At 40.0% G+C, this 27,802-nt stretch overlaps 1 protein-coding gene across 3 annotated transcripts in view; it reads right to left on the minus strand.

Moving 5' to 3' along the window:
• Positions 1-861: 861 nt before the first annotated feature.
• Positions 862-27,802, minus strand: part of LOC132819041 (cytosolic phospholipase A2-like) — a 137,554-nt gene continuing 110,613 nt past the window's right edge. For all 3 annotated transcript variants that reach the window (XM_060830318.1, XM_060830319.1, XM_060830322.1), the window contains 6 exons: positions 23,166-23,234; positions 21,434-21,676; positions 14,681-14,865; positions 9,565-9,760; positions 7,387-7,544; positions 862-5,736 (listed from right to left, as the gene is read on the minus strand). In XM_060830318.1, coding sequence (XP_060686301.1) covers positions 5,563-5,736; positions 7,387-7,544; positions 9,565-9,760; positions 14,681-14,865; positions 21,434-21,676; positions 23,166-23,234 — 1,025 coding nt within the window. In that variant the 3' untranslated portion in view covers positions 862-5,562. The remainder of the gene's footprint in view (positions 5,737-7,386; positions 7,545-9,564; positions 9,761-14,680; positions 14,866-21,433; positions 21,677-23,165; positions 23,235-27,802) is intronic.

Raw genomic sequence — 27,802 nt, forward strand, 5'->3', positions numbered from 1 at the left:
GGAACTTCTTCATCCAGAGGATTGTAAATCTATGGAATTCCCTGCCTAGTGAAGTAGTTGACACTACTTCAGTAAATGTTTTTAAGCTAAGATTTTTTTTGAATAATGGAGGAATTAAAGGATATAGTGAGAGGGCAGCTAAGTGGTGCTGAGTCCATGAAAAGATAAGCCATGATCTTATTGAATGGTGGAGCAGGCTCAAAGGACCAGAAGGCCTACTCCTGCTCCTTGTTCTTATGTTCTAAGATCATGGCTGATCTGATTACTCCATATTTTTGTCAATCTCAGATAACCCTTCACCCCGTTGCTTACCACAAATCTATCTAGCTCTGGCTTAGAAGATATTTAGATTCTGTTTCCGCTGCCTTTTGGGTTCCAAAGACACATGACTCTCTGAGAAAAAGGTTCCTTTTATCTTAGTCATAAATGGGAAAAAGCCAAGAAACATCTGTGCAGTAAATTTGGATTCTATGAAGAATGAGAAAGTAGAAGACAGTGTAATGACTCTCAATTTCAATTGACTGTGAAGGGGAAACTGGAAGAAGATAGTACATCTGGAACTGAGAAGCAGCATGAGAGTTCAGTTCAGAAGAACAGTGGTCATAATAATATTGGCAAACCAGGGATAGATAGATTGATGTTTAATTGCAATCATCAAATCTCAAGGAAAGGGTGGAGGAGTTATAAAACCAGGTACATAACAGCAAAGATAGTGTTTCAATAAGTGAATAATTACCTGTTTGAACATGCAAGCCATCATGTTATTAAATGAGATTATGATATAATTCTTCTAAAAAATATAAATCAAAGCAAGCACATGCATTTATTTAATCATTTATTTAAATAACCACATAGGAATGTTTTTAAAAATTGTTAAATATCAAGAATTTCCCATAGCAACACCATTTATTCTTTAAGTACATAGCAATTACAATGTGACACATATTTATTCACCTAACTTGTTAAAACCTAACACACCAAATGACTAAAATAATATTCCAGCCATGTTTAGCAACATGCTTGGAATTCTCAAATATTTTTTAGAATCTATTGAGATTAAATTAAATAGGTTTAGAAATATATATCATAAACATTTTTTTTTCTGTTTTTCCCTCTCCCCACTTGTCTTAAAGTTGCTGATTGATGCTGGATGAATCAATGGTTGCTGGCTGTCCTCATGGCATCTCAGCCAGTTTTTCATCATTAGCCCAGATAGCGAACGCTAGCAAACTGCCTAATTGTAGAAAGTATTAGAACTGACATTCGCATTTGCACACATTTTCCAGCAGATCATGAATCAGAACTGCATTTTTACACTTCCCCAACCAAATGAAATAAAAGTCATTTGAAGCTGCCCAAACAACCGCAATCAAACTTAATCAAATCAGCACAGATTGGGGATTATACTTCGGGGTGTTCCGGTTTGTACAACAAACTCACCATTGGTTAGGTATTGCCTTTACCTTTCACAGGTAACTCCTAAACATCATTTTATTGTGCAGAATACTGGGCATTGGTCTTCAAATAGTTTTCTACCCATGAGTTAGAGTTTTCACCGAGTTAGAAAAGTATTGATGTTTAGGAGCATTATTTCACTGATTATGTATCACATTGGATCTGATCATTTCATTTGTCTTATTAATCAAAACAGAATCAACATTCAATTAAGAAATAAAACATTAAAAAAATTGTTATAAAAAACAATACAAGATGATTTATTTAGCACCCTTTAAAAAAAATCTGATGTCTATGTTAGAATGATTATGCTTCAGTCTGGGTGCTCCAATCACAATGTGTTTTATACAATCATTACTGAAGAATATGGTGGAAATTAAATGTATTTCAACTTTTGCAATAACGTCTTCAAAACAGCACAGCATCCAGCCTGTGCAATTGTTCCATAACTGAAACTCAAAAGAATTTGAACGTTTAGTATTATTTTTAAAGAAGATAACCTTACTTTATGAAAGTTCCTCAACTTACTAAGCTTATCTGGGAAATAACAGAATGCATGTTTATGAAGCAATGCTCCTTCCCAGTAAGCGGCCCTTATTAAGTGGTTTGGGTGGTTTGGATGAAATAAAGCATATCTGCAGGGCATATATTCAGTCCACCAGCAGAGTACTGATCAGCTCTTGAAGAACTAAAAAGTGGCTCCAATTCCCATCCCCTGCACTGATGTTTTGGTGGAATCAAATAATGTGAAGATATACTATGCTCCTTTCTCACCTATTACAAAGTGACTGACTTCTCTCAGAAGCTGACAGCATCAATTGTGATCAATGCAAGTGAAGGAAATACCTTTCCTGCATTTGGAACAACAGAGGCATCTGACTTAGGGCTGGGAGCAGTTGATAAACCTTCACTGGCATTTCAGAGGCTATCATTATTGTTGTGCTACAAGTGAATGAAACCCTATACAAACCTACGTAATCCTCTAATAAAGTCCTTCGTGATTTTGAATAACTTTATCAAATTTCTTAATCTTGAAGCAAAATAGCTTCCGACTCGGAAAGTCTAAAATAAAAACTAGGAATCAAACAGCACATCAGGCAATGTCTGAGCAGAGACACATTTCAGGTCAAATGGCCTTTCATCAGAACTATGTCCCAGTTTTGACAAAAACTCACTGACCTGAAATGTTAACTCTGCTTCTCTCTTCAGATCCTGCCTGAGCACTTGCAGCTTTCTGTGTTTTTTTTTCTCTTAATGATCTTTGTTCTAAGGAAGGCAAACCAGTTTCTCCATATAATTGAAAGAAGTCTCTTTAGGGCTTTCTTGCAGGCCCAGAATTGAATACAGCACACCCACCTGAAGCCTAATCAGTGTTATTTAAGAGTTTAAGCATAATCTCCTTGCTTTTGATTAATAAAGCTAAGGATCCCATTTACCCTTTTTGGAATTTGTTCTCCCACCTTCAAAGTTTTTTTAATGCAAAATTCTCAATTCTCTTATTCCCACAACCCTATAGAACCACACCATTGACTTTATAGTGCCTCTCACTATCCGTCCTACTAAAACATATCAGTTCATATTCACTTTGTTAAATTTCATCTGCTATGTGTCTGGCTGTATCATTAATCTCTCTATATCATATTGGGGATAGGAAAACCTTACACCCTTTTCACAAATCAGACTTTTTAAAGAGCAGGACCTCTCACCCAAAACCGAATCCATTTTAAATATTCAAATCAGACCCTATAGCAGTCAGAGGAGTTCAATTATGATTTTGATGGCGAAGTGTGTGAAATAAAATGTAGTTTCTTGGTGTCGGTTGCCTACTTAGAAAAGTTACGCTGTTGCTTTAAAAAGATTTTTGTTAAATCAGGTGGGGTTGCTGAACTGCCCTGACACCATTTCCATCCCTAGCTCTGAGTTCTTTCTGAGCAGATCTCACATACGGGCGCAGTTGCAAACGGATTCACCAAACTGGTAAATGCAGGGAGTGCCCCCTTGGCAGCCACCGCCCACTTAAAAATTTAGCTGTGACATTAGCCTGAAAATAATTCAATGATGTGGCCTTGGGGCAGGTCCATCAGATGAGAAAGAGAAAAACAATTGGGCTTTTAATCCTCCAAACGTGTATAGTGCATGTTATCAAAAGTCATATGGTTTAAAATGATTTATAAACAGAGAATGGTGTGGTCTCCAAGGACTATAAAATAGAAACTGGCTCTCAAAACCTATCAAACTAAATGTAGCAACAGATTATAGTTTTACCCAGAGTGTCATGTAAGCAAAAGGTTACCAACATATCACAGTTGGAATTTTGGTAAAGAGACTGATGATTCTGATCGCTCTGGTTGTTATATTTTAAACCCCACAAACACGCCTCACTTGCTTGGCCACACCGAGTTTTCCTCATTCTCGCTGTGTGCCGCGAAGTGGAATATCTGGCCTAAGCAGCTTCTTTCCCTTTGTGGCAGGAAGGAAATCACTGACACTGTCCCATACTCAATGTATTCCCATGTTTCCTCAGCACTGACAAAGGAAAAGCATGCAGCTCAGTCTGAAGGAAGTGATAGTGGAGGACTCAGGAGAGGGCAATTGTACTAATAAAGAGATCCACGTTGACGATGACTTCCACTGACCAGAAAGTTGTATGTTTGACCATTTTCCAAAATCTCAGCCATAAATAGAATTTTCTGAAGAATTCATTTGTCAATTTTACATTTAGGTAATCAAGAAATGACACATATAATGCAAAAGTAAAGCTAACCTATGGTACTCTGTTGGGGCAGGGTATCATTCAGCTGACTTGGAGCAATCAATGTAAAGTGGAATGTTGGAAGCTAAACCACATCACTCCTGGTATTATGGAAAAGGAGCGAAAATGGAGCATGCTGGCTCCTCCCAAAAAAATCTGGTCTAGATGTGGCATAGGGAACCACCATCTTTTTAAAGTGGTGTCAGAGAACATACTATTCAATTTGATGTTTCAATAGAATTCCAACTGAGGCCAGCCAATTTAACACACTGTAGGGCAATAAAATAGAAACTGGCTCTCAAAACCTTGTCTTGTTGGAATTTTAATAAATGTGGCAATAGATTATTGTTTTACCCAAAGAGTCATTTATGCAAATGGTTACCAATATATCAAACAGTTGGAAGTTTTGGTAAAGAGACTGATGATTCTGATAGTTCTGCTGGTTATATTTCAAACCCCACAAACACGTCTCACTTGGCCACATTGAGTTTCTATATTCTCATTGTATGCCATGAACAGGAGCTCTTTATACTTGGTTTGGATATCTGTCTCAATAAACACAGAATCCATTTGTCCTCATGCTAGATTTATTAGGGGAAGACCCGAATGAAGAAATGCTAATGAGACATTCTCAGTGTATAACCAGCAAGTCTTGTGTTTGCAAGAAGCTACACTGTCCTTAAGGCATAAAAGATCAGGTGTGTTAAAGAGATTCTACAGGACCAGTCGATGACTACTATTTGTATCTAAAATCAGAATGCAAAGTGACTATTATCACTCACTTTAAGTTACAGATCCCAAAAAGAAACATGTTTTGAAAGTTAATTTTAATTTCTGTCCCTCAGCAATCTGCAGTCAATGGATAAGATTTAATTTATAATTGTAATCATTATTGACTTTCTGATCCTCAGGCAAGTAATTGTTGGAACTTAGCTACAAAGTGGACTGGGAAGAGAAGAACCAATAATATTGTCCTCACCATGTTCTGCTTGGTCCACATTTATCAATTCAGACCAGCAATGGTTGAGAGCCAAGGTATGACCCCTCCCCTAGATAGATGGGAAAACAAAGAATGCGTGAAAAGGAAGTGAGTTTTAACCATGACAATAGAACCTTCCATTTGGTGTACTCTATCTTTCACAGCTTGTCCATTATGTTATTATCATCACTGTTGTTTTTAAGTAGGACTCTGCTCTTTTGTTTTGTTATTATTTTGATACGCTGATCGCGGTCAGGGTATTACGTAAGATCCAATGTGTAGTCCAATCCAAGGAGTGAATATTGTGGCCTTAGGTAGTTAAGATTTGACTGCCAGTCTCTGGAAATGCCAGTCTCCTCCTGTGGTGATGTTGCTGCTAAATTGGTTTATGTTGTTCCTCTGCAGCATGTCGCTTCCTCCTGGACTGCAGCCCATCAAAACTAAGTGACTTTTTCAATCTTCTGTATTCTACGTCACTGAGGGATACAGAGCAGCGAGATGGATTCTGTCGTCTGTACTTAATGCTCTCGATTATGGCATCTTTAATCAACTGTTCGGAAGAGGAGATAAATACTTCAGTCTTTTAAACGCTTGGCAATGACGATGCATTTGATTAGATATTGAAACGTAACAGATCGAATTAAGCAGTCAGTTTTTACTTGATCAGTAAAGTGGACATGTCCATTGTGAGGGGTAAGTGTCATGGGCATTGATGAATATTATTTTACCACAGTCTTACTTGCAGAATTCTGACATTAAGTATAAACAGCAGTTAATATTTAACACTGCATTTGTGGCCAATGCCACTATTAGCTAAAACAATGTGCACTTATATGTAAAACTGCAGTGTTGCAATAACCTCATATCCAGGAGTAAGACATGTTTATCAAATCGTAGGCATGTTATAAATGAACTAAATACTTTTCACTATGACCGGAAACCAGTCAACAGGAAATCTACTCATTTAGATAAGATCTGAGATGAAAAAGGCTGTTCTGGGTCAGTTGTAGTGGCTATTTATTTACAACAAAGGCTTTCACTAAGCATTAAATATGCAGGCATCCGAAATACAGTCCCACTGGATTTCAGCATTAAAAAAAGGCATGCTTGACCATGTATTCATCTCCTTACAGAAAGCATTACAAAATATAACTATATTTTTAAATCCAAAATGTCTGTTGGCACTCTCTTCCTGTTCCAATGCCTTTTCCTGTGACTGTGCTGCATGTGCATCTGCACTTGTGTGTGTGGACCAGAGTGGCCAGGTTTAACAGTAGTGTCAAAACTCCTGCACTGGGAACACACACACTGAACATTTCCATTAGCACTTGTCACATCAGAATGCTGCCTCGGAACACTTTTTAGATTAGGCTCATGAAAGTTGGGAAGCAGAAAAATTGATAGAATTGTCAAGTCATCTTTGTACCTATTATCTAAGGTTGAATATTGATCTGTACATTATTAAGAATTTAAACAAAATCTCATTTTGTGTTGTCACGATTTTTGAATTTGCTTTTTGTGTCAATATTTGCCATTAAATGCTCTATAAATTTATCCCATTCTATTTTGATATGCAGATGTACCTCTTAAGTGGCTTTGAAATTTGATCTCAATTTTGTTGCTACATGGTTTATCAATATTCAATGTCACATGTTCTTCCAATGCCAATGATGAATTTATGAGTACAACATGAAAACATTTGTGGGTCAGGATAGGGCTATGGAGCTGGAGTGTGACACTTCATTACTGATTCATCCTCTTCTCTGCTTCTCTCTCATCATTTCTCTCTTCAGGATTCCATCGCATTATTTCTTGAACCTATTTGTATTTCTGCTTTAATAACCCTCCTTAAATTTAATACATCATCCCTTATTGGATCTTCTCTATTAATTTAAGTGCTTGATATCTGGAATTCCTAATGTTAGTTTCCTTTGTATATTCAAGTGTTTTAATATAATTGCTACATTGGGAACAAGAGGACCAAATATATTGAGATTAAAAGAAATGATTTTGAAAAATCCTGAACACCATTAGCATTTATTGCAAATTATCCTGTGTTTGTATGATGACTGATGTAAAACAGGGCTTCACAGTGTAATGCACACAGATTGTTTATCTCTACAACAAAGATGTCCTACAGAAAATTTTAATTTGTCATGAAAAAATAGACCTTTGGTCAAACATGTGGTTTCAAACATACCTCAATATTGTTAAGCGTGTTGAACTCCATTAGGTCATGAAGCAGTGTAAATGCCTTATTGGAATACTGGAAGTTGAAAGTAGAATATGGGGAATCAGCATCATCAAAGATGTCAAAGTCCATATTCTCCATTTCTTTCTCGCTCTCTCTTTTAACACCTTTAGTAAAGAGAAGGTTTGTTTCAGTCCAGCAGTCAGTATTAGCACTTTACTTCCCATGATCTATTTTCATCTACTCTCTTTTTCTAAGGCATTCATTGATGCCAGGATGAAGTCACCCTGGTGCTACTACCATCTAATCCCTGTCCAAATAGTCAAACATTCTAATGACTTTAAAGTTATTCAGTGGCTTTAAACATCATCTCCATTTCTCCATCTACATATGCTCTCAGACCTGCTTTGGTGAATGGATAGGTAGTGAATGACAACACAATATTTGCCAATGGAAACCATCCACTCATTGAAATCGAGAATAGGAGCAGGAGTAGGCTATTCAGCCCTTCGAACCTACTCCACCATTCAAAATGATCAGGGCTAATCATCCAACTCAGCACCTTTTTCCCACTTTCTCCCTTAACCCTTTCATCTTTAGCTGTGAGAATAACATCAAACTCTTTCTTGGAAATATTCAATGTTTTGGCCTCAACTGTTTTCTGCATCAGAGAATTCCACAGGCTCACCGCACAGCAGGTGAAGAATTTCTCCTCATCGTCATCTTAAACGGCCTGTCCCACGTCCTAAGCTCTGCACTCCCCAATCATTGGGAACATCATACTCACCTGACGTCTCCACTGAAGCACCTTCTAGAGGAAAGTATCAGGACAGCGATGTATAGGTGGAACAATAGCTGACATACTCCTAGTTCTAGTGTGCTGGGGCTGACATGAGGTGATAGTTGATGTACTGGTAATTTGCCATTGTCACACTATGATACATAGGTTAGCTCTTGTAATGCAAAGACGAGGCATGGATCTTGTAATTCAGATGATGCACCAACATGTATTAGCATACATGGTATCTATGAACATTTATTACAATCACAGGCAGTTGTGTATCTGTGCTTAAGCTAAGTAATTCTTATGTGCTGTAGCACTCAGTGTGTCATGCTTCAAGAGACCAGAGCTCAGTAAGATGGGTTCTGTGAGCTTTGTACCATTTGGTCACATGCCATAATATAATGATGATATCATGAGTATGTCCCTTAAAGGTATTCTGCATATCTGTTGGAAGATGTAACCCAACAAAGGCCAATACAGGGTACCCACAGCTATTGCTGCCCTAATTGAAATCAACTCTTTTGATAGGATTGGAGACTGAACCTGTGGCTTTCCTGATCTCAGGATCACACACAGCTGTTCATTGACCAAGCTTCTTAATATTTCACTCAGAACAGACTGAACTTTGGTACTTTGACTTTAACAGTTCTCAAGATTCAGACTAGTGCCATTCATTGGTGTTCAATCCAGCAAGCCCCAGCTTGTCTGCTTTTAGACAGAGAGAGAAATCATCAAATTAGGCTGAGTGGAGGCTCTCTTCTTTCTCCAGACTGCTCAAGGCTGAACCAATCAACAAGCTTTAGAACTAGATAATTTTTTTTGCTGATGCCACAATGACATCAATTTCAAGCCTTTAAATTTGTCTTTGAGGTTAAACAGCCAAGATTCAGGTAAATAGAAATGAATGTCTTTTCATTTTTAAGAAACAGTGAGTTATTCCTTAGTGGGTTACTACCAAATGCAAGAACTATAGATGACAGATTTCATGGGTTTAATGGAAGTGAGCAAACTGTGAGCGTTTCTTTATTCACAACAGTGTCCTTTTCCAATCTTGAAATTCTTACCTTCATTGATAATGTTCATGCTTCAATAGGACATTGAGTTTCATTAGACCTTACTAGATTCAACTCTTTATTCTTTTCACATTGGAACACTCATGTGATGAGTAGCATTATAATTATATTAGATCATATTAGTTAGTGTATACATAGCCATTCAGTGACAGAAGAATAAGGCTTTGCAAGATTGTCCTTAATGCTGAAACAAAAATGTCCAGGCTTCAAGGCATAGAACCCGATGGCAAGAGATCAGAAAATTGAAAAAAGTAGCTGATTTCTGTATGGATTCGGATGCAGACAGTTCAGAAAGGTCATTCTCTGTCAAGCTTTGATGGAATTTCTTACCTGGTGCCTTATAATGCCTAAAGTTGATGTTTGCCAGTACAAAGTGGATGATGGTCGGACAGTCCTTCTCTATCATTGGGTTTTTAGGTTTGAAGACATAACACTCTTTTAATCCTTCTCGGTCAAAAACCTTGGTGTCAATCTTAGGAAATGGCAGCTTGTTCATTCTTGCCCACTTCTCTGCAAGGAGGAGCTCCTGTCAAATTACACAGATCAAAGCTAAGGTTTCTTTTGAGCAGTTTGTTGAATGAGGCTGCTAAATCCCACAAAGTTTATCTTTCAAATTAGATTACTTACAATGTGGAAACAAGCCCTTCGACCCAACAAGTCCACACCAACCCACCAAAGCGCAACCCACCCAGACCCATTCACCCCTTTTACCCCTTCACCTAACATTATGGGCAATTTAGCATGGCCAATTCACCTAACCTGCACATCTTTGGACTGTGGGAGAAAACCGGAGCACCCAGGCAAACACAGGGAGAATGTGCAAACTCCACACAGACAGTTGCCCAAGACGGGAATTGAACCTGGGTCTCTGCCGCTGTGAGGTAGCAGTGCTAACCACTGTGCCACCGTGTTGCCATGGCAGCATTCTACCAACTTAAAGACCATACACATCCATATTAAAGCTTCTTAAAAAAAGAAGTTTTTTTAAATCTGGTCCCCTTTCTATTTGCACAGTGGTAGCTGTTGCCAACTTGGCCAGTAGAGCTGCTGATGTGTCATTGCTACAGGCCTTCCTATTGCCTGGCAAACTTGAGGGTCTGTCTGATGCCCTTAATTGAACGGTGACCATGCTCTCTGGCCAATCCAATATAAATCACTGGCAAGTGATTATTCCCATAAAGGTTCAAGGATTGGGAACTGCATTTCATCCTAACATCAAGGTGCTAATCCCATGTCCATTCCCAAAATCACTTGGATTGTGCAACTAGCTGCTGCACTGCATTTTGCTGGAGGAGTAATCTTCTTGTAATCCAATGTCTGTTCGCTGTACGGTCAATCATGAGATTGTAGATTCTTGTAAATTAAAACCATGATTCTGCCCCATGACCAACTCATTGACTGTCACAATGGAGTTAATATTCACTTCAAATAAATAAACAGAATCTGCAGTAAGACCTACAATGTTTTAGTTGGAGACTAAATGGAGTTTTACTTTTATCCTGCCTCTACCTCATTGACTTTTCACTTCAGATTAGATTCCCTACAGTGTGGAAACAGGCCCTTCGGCCCAACAAGTCAACACCGACTCTCTGAAGAGTAACCCACCCAGACCCATTTCCCTCTGACTCAAGCACCTAACACTATGGGCAATTTAGCATGGCCAATTCACATAACCTGCACATCTTTGTGACTGTGGGAGGAAACCGGACCACCCAGAGGAAATCCACGCAGGCACGGGGAGAATATGCAAATTCCACACAGACAGTCGCCCAAGGCTGGGTCCTTGGCACTGAGCCACCGTGCTGCCCTTCACTTCAGTGAAGAGAAAGCAGGAAGAAATAGAAACGAAAAACCTTCAACTTGTAGCGGATCAGAAGGAAGGCAGAGGCTAGATTCTTAAAGGGGTTGGAGCAACATGGGCTGTGCTGAGATTTAAGGCACAATCAGGCGAGAAGTTGGGCAAGGCAGATCTCAACACTGGAAGCACCTTACACCATCTTTTATGCTCTTCACAAATGGCAAAATGAGTTTCTTGTTAGGCAACAGAGAGTTACCAATGAAGGTGATCACTGCTTGTGAAAACACTTTATTGACAGGTCAACTTGTCTCGTTAATATTCAGCTTTCCACATTCCCAAACTTGCCAACCGAGTTCGATGTCGAGAAAACCCATCGTAGAAAGCAAGCATATACCTGGTGAATTCAGCTTGCCTCTTGCTCCAAACACCCTCCATGTTGGAAATTCAGCACCGACATCTCAGGACATGCGCCTTGGTCATCAGTCACAAACACTCCACATCCATCGACATTGGCATCTGATATGTGCCAACCTCATGGCGTATTTTTGATCCATTTCTGCACTTCAAAGCTGGCAATGGTGCAGGCAAGGATACTGCACTCAGGAGCACAAACCCAGCTCAGGCTGCATTTCCAGCCTCTCTCTCATTGCAATAGCACTCACTCACTGTGGGTTGGCCTGGATTCCCGTAGAACCTCTGCTTTGCCTCATCTTGGATTTCTGCAAATTGTCCCCCTCAGCTAGAGATATGAGGGCCATATCATTTGTCTTGCCTTTCTATTTAACACAGACACAAAGAAAGGAAGCTCATCGTGGTGGTCAGCAGAACTCAGTCAAGTCAAAGGGGATGGCCTTTACTCAGGGCGTCCCACCACAATCAGGCAGGCAAAAGTGAGGACCGCAGATGCTGGAGATCAGAGTCTAGAGTACAGCGGTGGTGGAAAAGCACAGCAGGTCAGGCAGCATCCGAGGAGCAGGAAAATCGATATTTCGGGCAAAAGCCCTTCATCAGGAATGAAGGCAATCACAGTCAGCCTACCGCAATCAGCCAAAGGCAGCGTTCGATACCAAATGAGAGTTTGGAAACACTCAGTCAGCCACCTGAGTTGGTCAGAATCAAGGTGCTCTCCACATAAAGGCGCGAGGAGCTGAATGTTGGGCAGCCCACCACCCGCCTGGAGTCTTGCTGACCCACTGCAGACTGTTTCCTTCCTGGACACAGACAGTGGCAGGTATTAAAGGATTGAAAGTGGGTTGTACAGCTGTAGGTGGGGCAGTGTCCTGTGTAAGTAGGCAGGCGAGAGGGCCTGGAAGGTTAGTGGTGCTGCGGGTTAGGTTGGCTGATGGTGAAGTGGGGGAACATATTACCAGCAGTGAAGCAAGATATTACAGACATTAATAAGCTTAGCAGAGCACAAGTCTTGGTGGGAGATGGGTACAGTAGCAGAGACAGAGGGTGAGGAATTGGAGACAAGATGATGACACTTGAATGAATGAATAAATGATGTTTTATTTATTATCACATGGGTCTAGGGAGCTACACTGAAAAGTTACTCTAGTGCCGCAATCCGGCAGCATTTTGAGTTACAAGTAGAATAAAAGAAAAGACTTAAGTGTCGTTCAACTTCATTGGCTGGATTCCCAAACATGGTTCCAGGATTTCTGTAAGGTTCCTGCTCTAGGCCCTCCACAGTCACGAGCCCCCGGTCAGGGCCTAGCGCAGTCAAGAACTCCCCCTTCTGGGCCTACTGCAGTCAAGAGCCCCCATTCAGGATCTACCTCAGCCAGGAGTCCTGCTCTGGGCCTACCGCAGTCAAGAGCCACCCGCTACTGCATTCAGGAGCCTCACTCAAGATCACCCGCTATGGGTCCACTACAGCCAGGAGGCCCCGCTCCGGGTTCAACACAACCAGGAGCCCCCACTCTGGGCCCACCACAGCCAGGAGGCCCCGCTCCTGGCCTACAGCAGTCAGGAGTCCCCGCTCCAGGTCTACTGCAGCCAGGAGTCCCCGCTCCGGGTCTACTGCAGCCAGGAGTCCCCACTCCGGGTGTACCGCAGCCAGGAGTCCCCGTTCCGGGTGTACCGCAGCCAGGGGTCTCCGTTCCAGGCATACCGCAGCCAGGAGTCCTTGCTCCAGGACTACTGCAGTCAGGAGTACCCGCTCCGGGCCTACCACAATCAAGAGCCACCTCTCTGGGCCTACCACAGCCAGGAGTCCCTGATCTGGGTTTAGAAACTGCTGCAGTCGATGAACCACTGCCACCAGTTAGAGTCCCGCTCCAGGTTTACCGTAGGCAGCAGTCCTCGCTCCTGGCCTACTGCAGCCAGGAGTGCACGGTCTGAGTGTACTGCAATTGGAAGTCCTCACCAACACTGCTTTGGCCTCCCCATGATGTCAGGAAGATGAAAAGAAAAAGAAAGAAAAGTTGAGAAAGAAATAGAGACAAAGGTCGTGGCCAGCTTGTTCCTCACTCACCAGGAGGCCTTAAAAGCTAGAGTGGAGCCATGTCTGGCTCATCATGGTGTTGCTGCTGCTGCCGTCGGAGACCTCCTCCTTTACCCACCACTCTCCAGGCTTCAAAGAGAAAACAAAGTGAAAAGAAAAGAGAAAGAACAAAAGTAAAAATAAAAGAAGAAAAATGAAGCAAGGAGATGGGAGTAGACGAGCCCCAGGTTCAGCCCTGCTACTTTGCTGCCATCTTGAATTCAATGCTGGTGGAGTGGAGACCTTTTCCCTACACAGCTGCAGATTCCTCTAAACAGCTTGGACGGTTTAAAGTGGGTGCTAACCTGGGATCAGGTTGGCATGGTCTGGTGTCGTGGCCTTCACTGCTGCTCCAAGTCTCTGTCCACACAGAGGGGTGCCAATTCCTCCCTGTCAGTCATATCCGAGGCACATGTCAGGAACTGTGCTCGACAGCTCTGAACAGCCAGGCTTTTAAAGATGGCGCTGGAGCAAAGAATACCAATGAATTTTGGGATATCTAGTGTAGTGAGTCGTTTGGGAATGGTGGGTGGTCTGAATTGGATGTAACAGACAAAGGAGAGGTGTAAGTATTAATGAGGCGAGTTTGGTAACATACAGAGTGAAAACCCACTGGGCCTCTTCGAAATAATTCTATCAAATAACTGGACAAAACTTGGTCTTGGCCAAACAAACTATAAGATTCATACCACTTTATAGAGGGAGGGACAAGTTATAACTGAAAGCATCATTGTAAAGGCTGAAGGACACCCTATCTACAGCAGATAAACTAGTGGGCATTTGTAATTGGGTTAGAGCAGAATAACATGCAAGCATCTGCAGTATTGCAAGCAACACCCACAACCCAATAAACAATTGTTGGCCAAGGATAGTGACTTGTCACAGGAACCACATACTGATCCCTCAGAACCATGCATTTGTATTCTGACTCATTCTTACACCATTAACATTCTAAGTAAATCAAAACCAAACATATAGAAAAACTATCTGAGGCAATTGTTAACACCAGTTTGAAGAACTGCTCTTAAAATTTTACATTAGGATACTTTCAAAATGGATTCAACTCCTTTCAAGTATCTTAGCAGTCAGTATTGACAAAACTATTCTTAGATATTGACTCAAGTAAAGTTTTGCATTTCAAGAAATGTCAGCTGTGTTTTTACCTTAAAAGGTGGGCTGGAGTCACTTGGCCTGGCAGAAAAATCGAAGGAGATGATAAGATCAATAGCACGTTGGGGCCTCAGTATTAATGGGTAGGGGAGGTTGAAAGTGAGCCCGCTGTCCACCACATGAATTTTCTTACTTTTCACATCAAGTGGTTCATAAATCCTTTCAAATTCATCTGGGTCTGCAGGAACATTGGAGACAGAAATATTAATTCAGATGTCCCAAAGAGAAAACTGCTCTGAAGTTGCCTTTCCCAGTCTTTCCCCTTATCGATTACATTGCTGCATTGCAGGAGGAAATCATTTTAATAATTATGTCAAACAATGCTAGGTTTTTGCCATAGTAAAAGCAGGCAAGATAGATACAAATATAATAGGCTACTCAGCTCTTGAGCCTGTTTCAGCATTCAGTGAGATAGCCCTCAGACTAGTAACTAACTCCAACCATTCAGCAGACTCCGTCCTCCTTAATATTCTCGGTTAGCAAAAGCTTATGGATCATAGATTTCAAATGAGTAATTTGAGCTAGCATTTACCACTGCTGTGGAAGAAGGTTCCACCTTTCTACCACTCATTATCCGAGGATATGATTCCTAAATCTACTCTGAATAGCCTGGCTTGACTTATAGGCTTCTATTCTATAAGTAATCTAAAGTAATCTAATCTAATCTATTCCTTCTCATGATAACATAAGAAGTAGTTGCTGGATGATGCTATGTGGTCTCTCAAACCTGCCCCACAACTACTCAGGTGATGGCTCACCTACCTCCATCTTCTAACCCTCTTTCTTGGCAGCTCCTCACAGCCCACAACTTCCCAACTTGTTAAATACTATCGGAGATCCAGCCTCCACAACTAACCTCTCGTTAATCCACAGTTGAACTCCTTAATCAACACAACTATCTTTGTTGTACAGCCATACCGTCCTTAATTCCAAATTCCAATAATGTCCCCACAGCCGATGTTAAACTAGCAGATGTCTTTTCCCTTTCTTGAATAATCAAGACTTATTTACAAGATGTCAGAAAGAAAGATTAGCAAATCGAGTTTGAAAGGGGAATTGTGTAAAACGTTTGAAAACTCTAATGATCCATGTGGCATTAGGACTGGACCAACATTTCTCGTTTCTATCCTGCCTTCCTCAGTGCCAGTTCCATGGGTGCTGGTTGCTAACCCTACCTTCACCATGCCAGTCAATCCCCTGGGAACCTAGATACAGTCTCCCCACCATACATTCAAAGAGGTTTGATGAGGATGGGAGCAGTCATAGTTTACTTTTTACTGTATATTCTCCCCAGAACCTTTTTAAACCCAGGATGCTGATATCAGGACTAACCAGATATTACGAGCTCAGCTGAGTTACTACTGAACTAGTAATATTTTAGAATGAAACCTGGCTTGATAGATCAATTCTTTTTAAAGTTTAGTTCACATGGTGGTCAGTTATTGAAACATTGTCACGTGAACTACAAAGTTTCTTTAGCAACAGAATAAAAATGTATTACACTAAAGACGAAAAACAAAATAACTATCTAGATATTGAAGGCAATTTAGAAAACTCACAACAAAACAATTTTTTTTAACCTGTTTCCCAACATTATCAATTTACAAAGCTTCAAATCCAGAGAATTTCCCCTTGATATCAAAGCTTTAAGTTCTGCTTAACTGAGTGTCCCCAGTTTTCCCCCAAGAAGTGTACAGTCTTCATTCATGAATATTCATAAAACTGAAATTCATAATTTCTAAGTGTCAAATAACCCTAAAAGCCTCCTGCTTTGGAAACTACACAAAATATAGTATGCTGAAGTGACACCGTTTTTCCTGATTTGAATTGAAGTTGATTCTGACCCCAGTCATTTCTTCTCTGAACGGCCTTAAAACCTTACAATCTCGGGGTTTTGTAAACTAAAATAAATTCTTAATTATGCTAAACTGAAACCAAGTTCATGGCCTTTGATGTTTACTCCACCTGCCATAAACCATCATAGTATAAACAATTCTTCCATTAACGTACACAGGGATCTACAGGCATGTAGGTAAAAACAAGGAGTGCAGATGCTGGAAACCAGATTCTACATTAGAGTGGTGTTGGAAAAGCACAGCAGGTCAGGCAGCATCCGAGGAGCAGGAAAATTGACGTTTCGGGCAAAAGCCCTTCATCAGAAATATTCCTGATGAAGGGCTTTTGCCCAAAACGTCAATCTTCCTGCTCCTCAGATGCTGCCTGAACTGCTGTGCTTTTCCAGCACCACTCTAATCTACAGGCATATGCTTTGTGAGCAATGCCAGATTCAGATCATCGTTTCACAAGGGCTATGACCTTGGTTATATTTTAAATGAATTCTTCATTGAAAAAAAGACATTAATTTACCTGTATATTAAAATCCACCTTCCAAAAATAACATTAAAACATATTAATTATTATATCTTCCATTACGCAGGGATTGTCTCCTTCCTGGTTTATGGAACTTAACTGAGTACAAAGGGTGATTTCATACCCTGAGTCATTGAAGGAAATGGATCAGGATTTTCAGTCACTCATTATTTTCCCATCAACATTACAAAATTATTTGACTCAAATACACTTGAGCTAACAGAACGAGAATGCCATTTTTAAAATCATACATCATTACACCAGGTCATACAATATACCATAGAGCGTTACAAACAGGGGAGTGAAGAAACCAGCTTCTCAACACTACCCTGCTGTCAAGTAAAATGTCTTCATTTGCATTTAATGCGTCATCTTGAGAACATTAAGCTAGGCTGGTATTTTGTGAATGTCTCTCAGTACCACCTTCAGAGATATGAGGTCTCTAGAAGACATCTGCAATTCAATTGAATATTGCCAGCACTGAGTAGAACCATTTGCAGGAAAGTCAGGTTTTAGTGAGGCTGCCTGGCTGATTGACAGACTTTGAGACAGTCCTGGCAGCACTAACAAGTATCTGATGATGTTTAAGAACAATTTTAAGCTATTCAGGCCAAGGCAAATAAAGCAATGTAAATTAGGGGAAACCTGCAACTCTTTCCTCAAAGGTTGATGAGGCAATGCCAGTTGAATATATTAAGACAGGCATTGATAGATTGTCCTTAGCAAGAGTATTAAGGATTATGGATTCAAGATGAGAAGATCCATGATCTAATTGAATTTTGGAAAGAGTTTGAAGGACTGAATGACGTCCTGATGTTTATTCCAAATATTTAGGTTCTATTTCTATATCACAAGAAACACGTCGTGCCATTTTTATCAGTTCACATTTTAATACAAAGGGAAAAGGAAAGAAAATATTTATCTAGTTGGAACGGGAAACAAGAAAAATAGGCGCAATTATCAAGATAACCACTAACTAGCACAGAACAGGCAGCAAAGTCTTTTGTCCATCAACGCGGGAACGCTAACATAAGCATAAATATTTTCAAGCTAAATTCTAACATTCAAGTTTGCCACCTTAAAATCTAAACATCTCTGTACACTGCAGTCTTGGAGTAAACACTGCAGTTGCTCTTCTTGTGCAGTTCCACACTATCTTGACACTCATGTCCATAGATATTTTCCAGACTTGAACCTGGACCTCCCTGCTCAGAGATAGGACACTATCACTGTGCCATGAGAGACCTCACTCCTGTCCACATGCGTATTTTTTAAATCAACCTCATCAGGGGTGTTATGATATACCTCTGGAGTATTGGCACTTTGGGAACCTTTTTATAACTTACTTACTTCAGTTAATTCTGATTGAAAATATTTACCTTTTTACCTACCTCAAAGGAAGCATGCATATCTTCGCGACTGATTTAATTCATTTCTTTTTTAAAAAAACCTAGACTTTAGACCAAATATCTTGAAAATGACCAGTGCAACAAATAATGAACACAAACCAAGAATTAACAACTAAATTTCTCTTACTGGGTCAACTTTGGATTGGTTCATCCAAGATCGGACAAATTATTTCCAAAGGGGCAGTAACATTTAAAGTGGGCAAGGGTGACTTCCAGGAGCCCTGTGATCAAATCCAACCTGCTCCAGAGGTGTGTAATAACAACTCTGAATAGGTTGCTTAGAATATATGCAGAGGCCAATGTGACAATGAAAATACATGAACTTGTTTCCATCTTAGAGGGAAAACTTAGAATCTACTGTAGCTCTTTACAACAAAGATCACAGATGTTTTAAGCGTGACCTACATGGTTCATCTGTGATTATAAGACTGCTGGTCTCACAAGATAGAATTTATCAATAAACATCAGAAATTTGCAGTAAAATCTAAATTTGAGATCCTTGCCTTGACAAGTGACAAAAGTTGCAACTCTAACTCCTGTACAATTTCTATTTAAACAGGCATGTATGAAGTAATTCATAGACCGATTATTTTAAAACAGGTTTTCATTATCGAGTCATTAATATGCCAAATTTTGGTTGAGCTTGGGAACAATATATTGAAGTTTCAGTGCTCTGTAAACCACAGAAAAGAACAGAAGGAAAATGCCTGCTGGAATGATAAGGGAGAGTGAGAGAGAGCGAGTGAAAAATTTTAACTTGGCAGCTGGAATTTGTTGTAATGTTTGGAGCAGTCTGTGCAATGCTGATGCTATTTATAGTAGACTGTAGTGATAAAGATTTATATTATTATTTGGAAACTTTGGTTCAAAAGTAAGGTAAATGGGTGTTTTAGTTTTTAGTTCAGTGAAGAACCTTTTAAGCTTTGAGTTCAAACAGCCTTTCCAAGAAATCATATAACTTAAGCTAAATGGCAAGCTCCCTCTGAGGTAATTGATGAAGTATATACTAAGTTGTGTTTTTACAACCTAAAGAAAGAGGGGCTAGGATCTAGAATCAAGTTGAGTTCAGAAGAAAGCATCCATACCAGCAGAAGTGTGGCTTAGTAGTCTCAAAATAGCCAATCTCAGAAAAATCATTGAATTATCATGAGTGTGTGTGCGCGTCTCTCTGTATGGGAGTTGGGTCATTATATTAAGATTGTACAGAATATTGGTGAGGCCTCTTCTGGAGTACTGTGTACAGTTCTCATATAAGAAGGATATTATTATATTGTTGGGAGGTCGTGTTGCGGCTGTACAGGTCATTGGTTAGGCCAATGTTGGAATATTGCGTGCAATTCTGGTCTCCTTCCTATTGGAAAGATGTTGCGAAACTTGAAAGGGTTCAGAAAAGATTTACAAGGATGTTGCCAGGGTTGGAGGATTTGAGCTATAGGGAGAGGCTTAACAAGCTGGGGCTGTTATCCTTGGAGCGTCGAAGGTTGAGGGGGTGACCTTGTAGAGGTTTACAAAATTATGAGGGGCATGGATAGGATAAATAGACAAGGTCTTTTCTCTGGGGTCGGGGAGTCCAGAACTAGAGGGCGTAGGTTTAGAGTGAGAGGGGAAAAATATAAAAGAGACCTAAGGGGCAACTTTTTCACACAGAGGGTGGTACGTGTATGGAATGAGCTGCCAGAGGATGTGGTGGAGGCTGGTACAATTGCAACATTTAAAAGGCATCTGAGTGGGTATATGAATAGGAAGGGTCTGTAGGCATATGGGCTGGGTACTGGCAGGTGGGACTAGATTGGGTTGGGATATCTGGTCGGCATTAACTGTTTCTGTGCTGTACATCTCTATGACTCTATTTACCAGAATGTTAGTGAGAATGGAGGGTTTGAGTAATAAAAATAGGCTGGAACGTTTTTTCACTGGAGTGTGGGAGGTCGAGGGTGACCTTATAGAGGTATATAAAATCATGAGGGGCATAGATAAGGTGAAAGCAAAGGTCTTTTCCCTAGGGTAGGGGAGTTCAAAATTTTTAAGTTGAGAGAAGAAAGATTTAAAAGGGATCAGAGGGGCAGCTTTTCATACAGAGGGTGGTTTGTACGTGGAATGAACTGCCAGAGAAAGTAGCAGGTGCAGCACAGTTAGAACATTTAAAAGATATTTGGATAGGTACATGAAAAGTAAAGGTTTAGAGAGAGATGGGACAAGTGGGACTAGTTTATTTTGGGAAACTTGATCAGCATGGATGAGTTGGACTGAAATGTCCGTTTTTGTGCTGCATGACTCTGTGACTCTCTAAGAGAGGGGAGATACACATTTAGCAAATGTGGAGAAAGTTGCCCAAGGAACTGCATATGAATTCATCAACTGAATTTGAAGATTGAAGATAGGAATGATACTTTGTAGGATGTGAGGATAAAGGAAATGCATTTTTTTTTGCTGATTATGATAAAATCATATCAAATTATATTGCATAGTATAGGATTTTTCTTGGGTGTATATACTTGGCATTTTTTTGTTCAATAAATTCATGATCTTTTGTTAAAACTACATTAGCACTTTCATATGACTATGTTCCATGAGAGACCATAGTAATTAAGCTGCAAAATAAAAGTTTATAAAAACATTTTTCACTCAGATCTGACTTGTTCAGTATTATCATCAGCTGAGATCATAACACTGTACTGTATTAGCTTATGTAAAACGGATGCAGTGTTAATCTGCATACTAGTCCATGTTATGTTAATATGTTATGAGTGTTAGATTAGGTACTAGGCTGCATAATATTGATTTTAACACATGCTGGACACCAGCCAGAGCTTGGGGTCCATATTGCTAAATGTTTCATTTTTCTAGGTTGTGATTTATAGAGAAGATCAATCCAGAATAAGTCACATGTCATTCATAGTGGCAGGATTTGATCACTAAACAGAAAGCAGACTGTCCACAAAAAAAGCCTTTGGTCTAATCACTAACCTGTGACAACTTCTTCTTCATCTTCCTCTTGCGTCATGAGGTCACAGAGAGGAGAGAGTGGGAATGATGTGTTTAGATTGAGACCCAGCATGAAGTTATGCACTTTGCCTGCACGGCCTTCTCGCGTGTTGAAGAGTGCAGTGTCGCTGAACAGAGTCTTTAACATCCTCTGTACCCAGCTATCCTGGTTATTTCTCTGGATCTCCTCTTCCATATCAGCTGCTTCACTACCGATTCTGTCCTCTGTCACAGTGAAAGCACATTTCTGTTCATTATCAACACTGGAATTTGTACAAGTATGTTTAATCCTCAGTACTCCTCTGATTCACAAAACAATCAATCAATCAATCAGTGTTTTATATTTATAATCCAATATTATCATTACACAAAGGATTTGAACCATGTATCGATAGAAACTGGACCAGTAATCAAAAGTCTGAAGGTACCTGAGCTGGAGTTGGAGAAGGATCATTAACAGCAGTCAGTATGGCATCACTTCAGCCTGATATTGCTAATGTATAACTAATTGGTGCAAAATGGACTTGGAGTTTATAAAAAAAAGCTCTTTCTACTCAGAGAAATGTCTAGCCTGTTGGTGCACATTATTATTATTAAACAGAAAGCTGGCAAGCAGAGATTAGCTCGGGCCTTCTCCACTCTTAACATTTAAACAATCTGAAACCATTTCTCAATTGTAACAACATCTATGGCTCAGTTTCTCCAAAGCCCCAGCTCGAGTATTGGCTAGTATCTTCATGAATGATAATAGAATTGGGGCATGATTGCATATCAATGAGCTGTGTTTACAGATTTCCAGCAAGGATTACTGGGTTGTCACTGGGAACAGAAAGCCCTAGTGAATCCATACTTTCAGTGATGCTGGATGTGATGGTCAATAGAAAGCATTCCTAGTAAATACCAGAATTTACAAGACTTGGGAATTGCAAATTAATTTAATAACTGTTGCTATCAGCAGAATTGATGCAGATGGAGTCCAGTAAACTGAGTATTGTGGGAAGTACTTTTCTGCATCCTGATGACAGTGTGATTTCCCGGCACGGTATCTGAGTGGCACCTTTGCCAGCAACAGCTCGAGATAACTGTTTATGTCATCATTTTTATTATTTTCTCTCCCCAGTCTCAGCATACAAAGAATGATCATACAAGATTGTTGTGGTACATTGGTAATGTCCCCACCTCTGGGTCAGAAGGTCTAGGCTCAAGTCACAGCTGCAACAGAGGTGTGACATGACATTTCCAAACAGATTAATGAAATAAAAGGATCATTGTTTAGTGTTATTCTCAGAAATACATTTGCTAGCTCATCATTCAGGAAGCAAACAGGCAAGTGCTCAGCAACTGCAGAAATCCTGCTGTCACATTTCGTAAATATTTTAGCAATTGCTGGTCTTTTCTTCATACAGACATTTTAAATTATAATATCCTTCATCTTCCTCAATATTCAAGCTCTTGTCATTCAGTGTCTGTAAATCCTTTCAATTTTCTCCTAGTGTTGTGTCATATAAATTCTCTGGAGCCTGCCTCATACCAGTGTTTCCCAACCCATCAAAATTCCCAAAATCCAATCCATAGGAGCAATGATCTTACTTGGATAAAGTAGCACATCCTTGTCTCTCAAGGGGGCAGAGCACTTTTTTTATTTGGAATGGTCCTTTTCCTTTAAATACAAACAGGATACAACAGTAGGATGACTTCACACTTTTACTCTTACCTTTGGGTTGGGATTCATCATCACTATCGGAGCTGTCGTTTCCTATTAAATGCTTGGCTTGAATTTGTGCTGTAATGGAAACAGTCAAAAAAAGGTTAAGGGAAATTAACTATAGTTTGAGACAGATGATTCATTCAAATTATTTTATAATGAGTGTCTAAGGTCCTTGGATCACACATGAATTCTGTTCAAGAATAAAAGCTTAACTTTGGAATAATGATGTCAATAATGACATATCAGCAACAGGATTACATCTTGGTTGAAAACACTCACTGCTGATAAATTACATACCTGCCCAAGCATAAGATATACCAAAACATTCAGTGTTGTTTTACTTATTGATCTTCAAATTGTGAGGAGTACTATTTAACGTTGTACCTTTGCCCCAAATTAAAGATTAAATGTTTGAAAATTCTCACACAGGCTGATGGCTTAGTGCCCATCTCTCCACACTCTGCTCAACCTTGTGGCTTGGAATGGTCGAGTAACAGTGAGAAATTACAGATGGCATTTTGTTGAATTAAACAACAGTAAGAGCCCATTTCCCCCCATCATGCTTCACGAATATAAACAACTACATTATAGAATGTATAGAATCCCTACACTGTGGAAGCAGACCATTTGGCCCATTGAGTCCACACCAACCCTCTGAAGGACATCCCACCCAGACCTAACCCATTGCTGTAACCACATATTTCCCATGACAAAACCCACCTAGCCTGCACATCCCTGGACACGATGAGCAATTTAGCATGGTCCATCCACCCAACCCGCACATCTTTAGACAGTGGGAGGAAACCAGTGCACTAAGAGAAAGCCCACACAGACACAGGGAGAATGTGCAAACTCCACATAGACAGTTGCCCAAGGCTGGAATTGAACCCGGGTCACTCATGCTGTGAGGCGGCAGTGCTAAGCATTTTGTCACTGTGCCGCCCTTTAGATTGAACAGTTTTGCAAGGTGTATGATTTACTCATTCACGGATATAAAATATCACATTAAATTCACCAAAACACAATCCCTGGTCATGACAAGCAATACTTGGCACTTGGCGGCAGAGTCAAGGGTCTAGCAGTTATAATTCTTAAAATTCATTCACAGGATGATGTGGGCGTTGCTGGCTAGGCTAACATTTACTGCCCATCCATTATTGGATGAAAGCTTAAAGTTGACCACAGTGCTGAGAATCTGGAGTCACCTGTGATCCAGATGAGATAAGGATGGCAGATCTCCTTCCCTTAAGGGCACCCGTGAACCAGATGGGTTTTTACAACCATCGACATGGCCACCATTGGGCGAGCACTTTGTTCCAGATTTTTTATAGGATGAAATTTCATCATCTGCCATGGTGGGAGTTAAACGCACATTCTGGGAACATCAAACTAGGTTTCAGGGCTATCAGTACAGTGCCATTATCACCATGCTGTAGCTTCCCTAGGGAAAGGATAACTGTATGTAGGAAGGAGGATTAGAATTAGCATTAGCAGACTATTACTAGCCTTTTAGTTTTCTTTTCTTTCTGTCTATTTGTTTGTTTCCTGGCTCACACTGAAGTCTTAAATTTTCACTGAGGGCCTGTTCTATAACTTCCTCTGCATTCCTTTTCACATCTGGCTTTGCTTTTCAAATGTTTCCCTTTTACAAGTTACGGTGAGAATCAGAGGGTGGGATTCTTTTTGAAGGGTTAGTGTGGACTCAGTGGGCCAAACGGCCTGCTTCCACACTGTAGGACTTCTATGAACCCCCGTGATTTTAGATCCTTCAGCCCAAATACAACTGATCCGTGCAAGTCCCCAGGTTTCAGATGAGCTGATTTCAGCTGTGGCTCCAGCAGAAACCTACTTAAAGTTTAAGGGAAGCCAGCTAGGGACTACTACCCTGCTAGAGATGAAGGCCCCTATTCAGTCCACACATTAATAACAGGCACCCTTATTATCTCAACATGAGTATAGACAGTTTCCTGCATAATTTTTTTTTTGCAACTGCAGAGAAGCAGTGAGAAAAGTCAAAATTTCAATGTTTGGTTGGTTACTTTCTCTGTAAAGTTTGTACAGATCTGACTGACAACCACTGCACATACTTATAGATGAATGTTTGAGGAATAAAATACATTTTTGAAATTTAAAAAAATGGTGACTTGGGTGAGGCATTGATGACACTGCGTGCATAAGGCAGCTCCTACAAGAAAAGCTAGGGGTAAAAAGGAATGAAACTTCTGGTGTGAAAATTAGCTGTTTCGATGAGCACAATCTGATATGAGGGTGCCACATACTGCAGTTTCAATACAAAGAGTTGATCATTTGGTATGATACGAGCAGAACATTACCAGCATTGTGAAACTTTGGAATTCTGCACTGCAGAGACTTGTAGAAGCTCCATCATTAAGGCCGGAATGGTCAGATTTATAGGTTCTCAAAAAAAAAAGGAACATGGAGAACAGGTAGGAAAAGGAACTTGAACTAACAGTAATTGTCTTGAAGGACAGTACAGTCTATTCCTGCTCTTGTTTTTATGGTCTGAGAAACTCTTCAGCAACATTATGAATTGCAGCATCAAACTGAACCTACACATTATTCCTGTTCTCGATGCATGACAGGCAGACCATCTCATTTTGAGACTGCCCAGAAGTAGATAGCTTTGATCAGAGAGAGACTGCAGGGGAAAAAAAAACTTTTGTATGTATCCTTACCCCCACTTGAAATAGGTTACAAATGAGATCAATAGTTCCGTGCTGCTAGAGACTTCATCAACATGGAAGTAAAAGTGATTGTGCTCTCTGTAGAGGATACAATATTTTAACGACTTTGACTGAATTGGTGGAATTCCATTCTATTCCATTGAAACTTGACTTGTATTTTTGGGATCAATTTCCTGTACACTTTTGCTGGATGGGGCCTACGATCACAACATCAATAAAACTGTTTTTATTCTGCAGGAAGAAAATGGCACTCTGCTCAGTCATACTAGATTGAAGTTAAAGTAGAGGTAAGTTGCTGGGTGGATTAGAATGGAGCTCTGCTTTCAGTCGAACCACATGTGTACCTGAATGCTGGTTACTGATGCTTGTTGCTTGAAATGAGAAGATGCTATTATCATTTTAATACCATGATAAATAACTTCTGTGCTTTGCAGATCCAAAAACAGAGCTTTTCAATTGAAATTCACAGAATGACTGCTGTGTATGGCTATGATTCAGCATGGCGAATTAGTGAGCTCCGCAATGTAAGTTAAGTAAAGAAGAGAGAGAGGCAGTTTGAAGAACAGACCCTAGTGGGAAGCAGTTTATGTTGCACGTTATCCATTAAACGTTTGATCCAATGGCAATACCGAAACCTGGAAGAAATGAACAAGCATCACATAAGTTGCCGAGTTTCTTTTTTCTGTGTAGGCAAAGTAGAAGCTGATTCAGATGTGGTGCATGAACAATCATATGCACTGATGTTAACACCACATTTACATTGGCCAAGCTTCCTGTTTGAATTAGATTGCTGCTCATGATTAGAGAGATTGCAACATTTCTTTCTGAGTCACACAAACTTCTGCAGCTTTGATCGAAATCTTCTGCCCTTCCTCAACTCATTGTCAGGCCTTCCTTTGACATCCTGCATCATTGTGAATGAAACTTATTGTTTTACTTTTTTTTGTGAATTACTTCCACAGCTATTCCCTTGGTAGCAAATTCACTCTGCTGCTACCTCAAAGTGGTTTTTACAAGACTGCTATCAATCTCATGTAAATATTGCTACCACAAGGTTGCACCAGCAGCATGGTCATACAGCGAACAAAACCTACACCAAGGTCCATATAGATTTGCAGCCTTTATGGTGGCAAAATTAAAATGACTGAGGAAACAAATGGTAATGTATTCTTGTTGTGCATGATATTATACACTTGGTGACAACCAGTTCAACCTAACTCTAAGGTGATTGTTCATGGCTCCAGTGATCCACAACTCCACAGTGTTTCTAATGTAGGCCCAAGGCAGAATCCATGGACTCAGAAGCAACTTTGCTTGTTAAATAAAATACTTCAGACTCCATTCGGGTCAAACTTTTACAATAAAAGCTAACTTTTAAATCTTAAACAGAAAATACTAATTTTGTGGTGAATTTCAATTCAGAAACAAAACAAAGAGACAATGCTAGTCAGTCACAAGATAATTTCAGTCAGATTGTAGGAACATTCCTGATCTCTGCAAACACACAGACTAGTTAATTTATACTTAATGAGAGTGGTGCGTCCAAAATAGGTTTTGAGATTCCTCCAGAATTTGGTTTCTGTTCTGTTTGGAATGGTCATGTCTGAGGAATGATGAGATTCATGCCCATCACAGGACCCTGATATCAATAACAGAAATTATACCAGTCTAGATTGAGTGCGTGAAAAGGGAAGTCTCAGACAGCACACTAAACAGCTGGATTTGATAACCTATGCAAATAAAGCAATCCTATACTTACGGGGAAATAATGACCAAGTGGTATTATCGTTTGACTATTAATCCAGGGAATTTAGGTTCAAATCATGGCAGATGGTGGAATTTGATTTAGTTTCCAGTTTTAAAAATCTTGAACTAGAATCTAATGATGACCATGAATCCATTGTCAATTGTCTGACAACCCCATCTGATTCACTAATG

The sequence above is a fragment of the Hemiscyllium ocellatum genome, chromosome 9, assembly GCF_020745735.1.
Source record: "Hemiscyllium ocellatum isolate sHemOce1 chromosome 9, sHemOce1.pat.X.cur, whole genome shotgun sequence".
Classification (NCBI taxonomy): Eukaryota; Metazoa; Chordata; class Chondrichthyes; order Orectolobiformes; family Hemiscylliidae; genus Hemiscyllium; species Hemiscyllium ocellatum.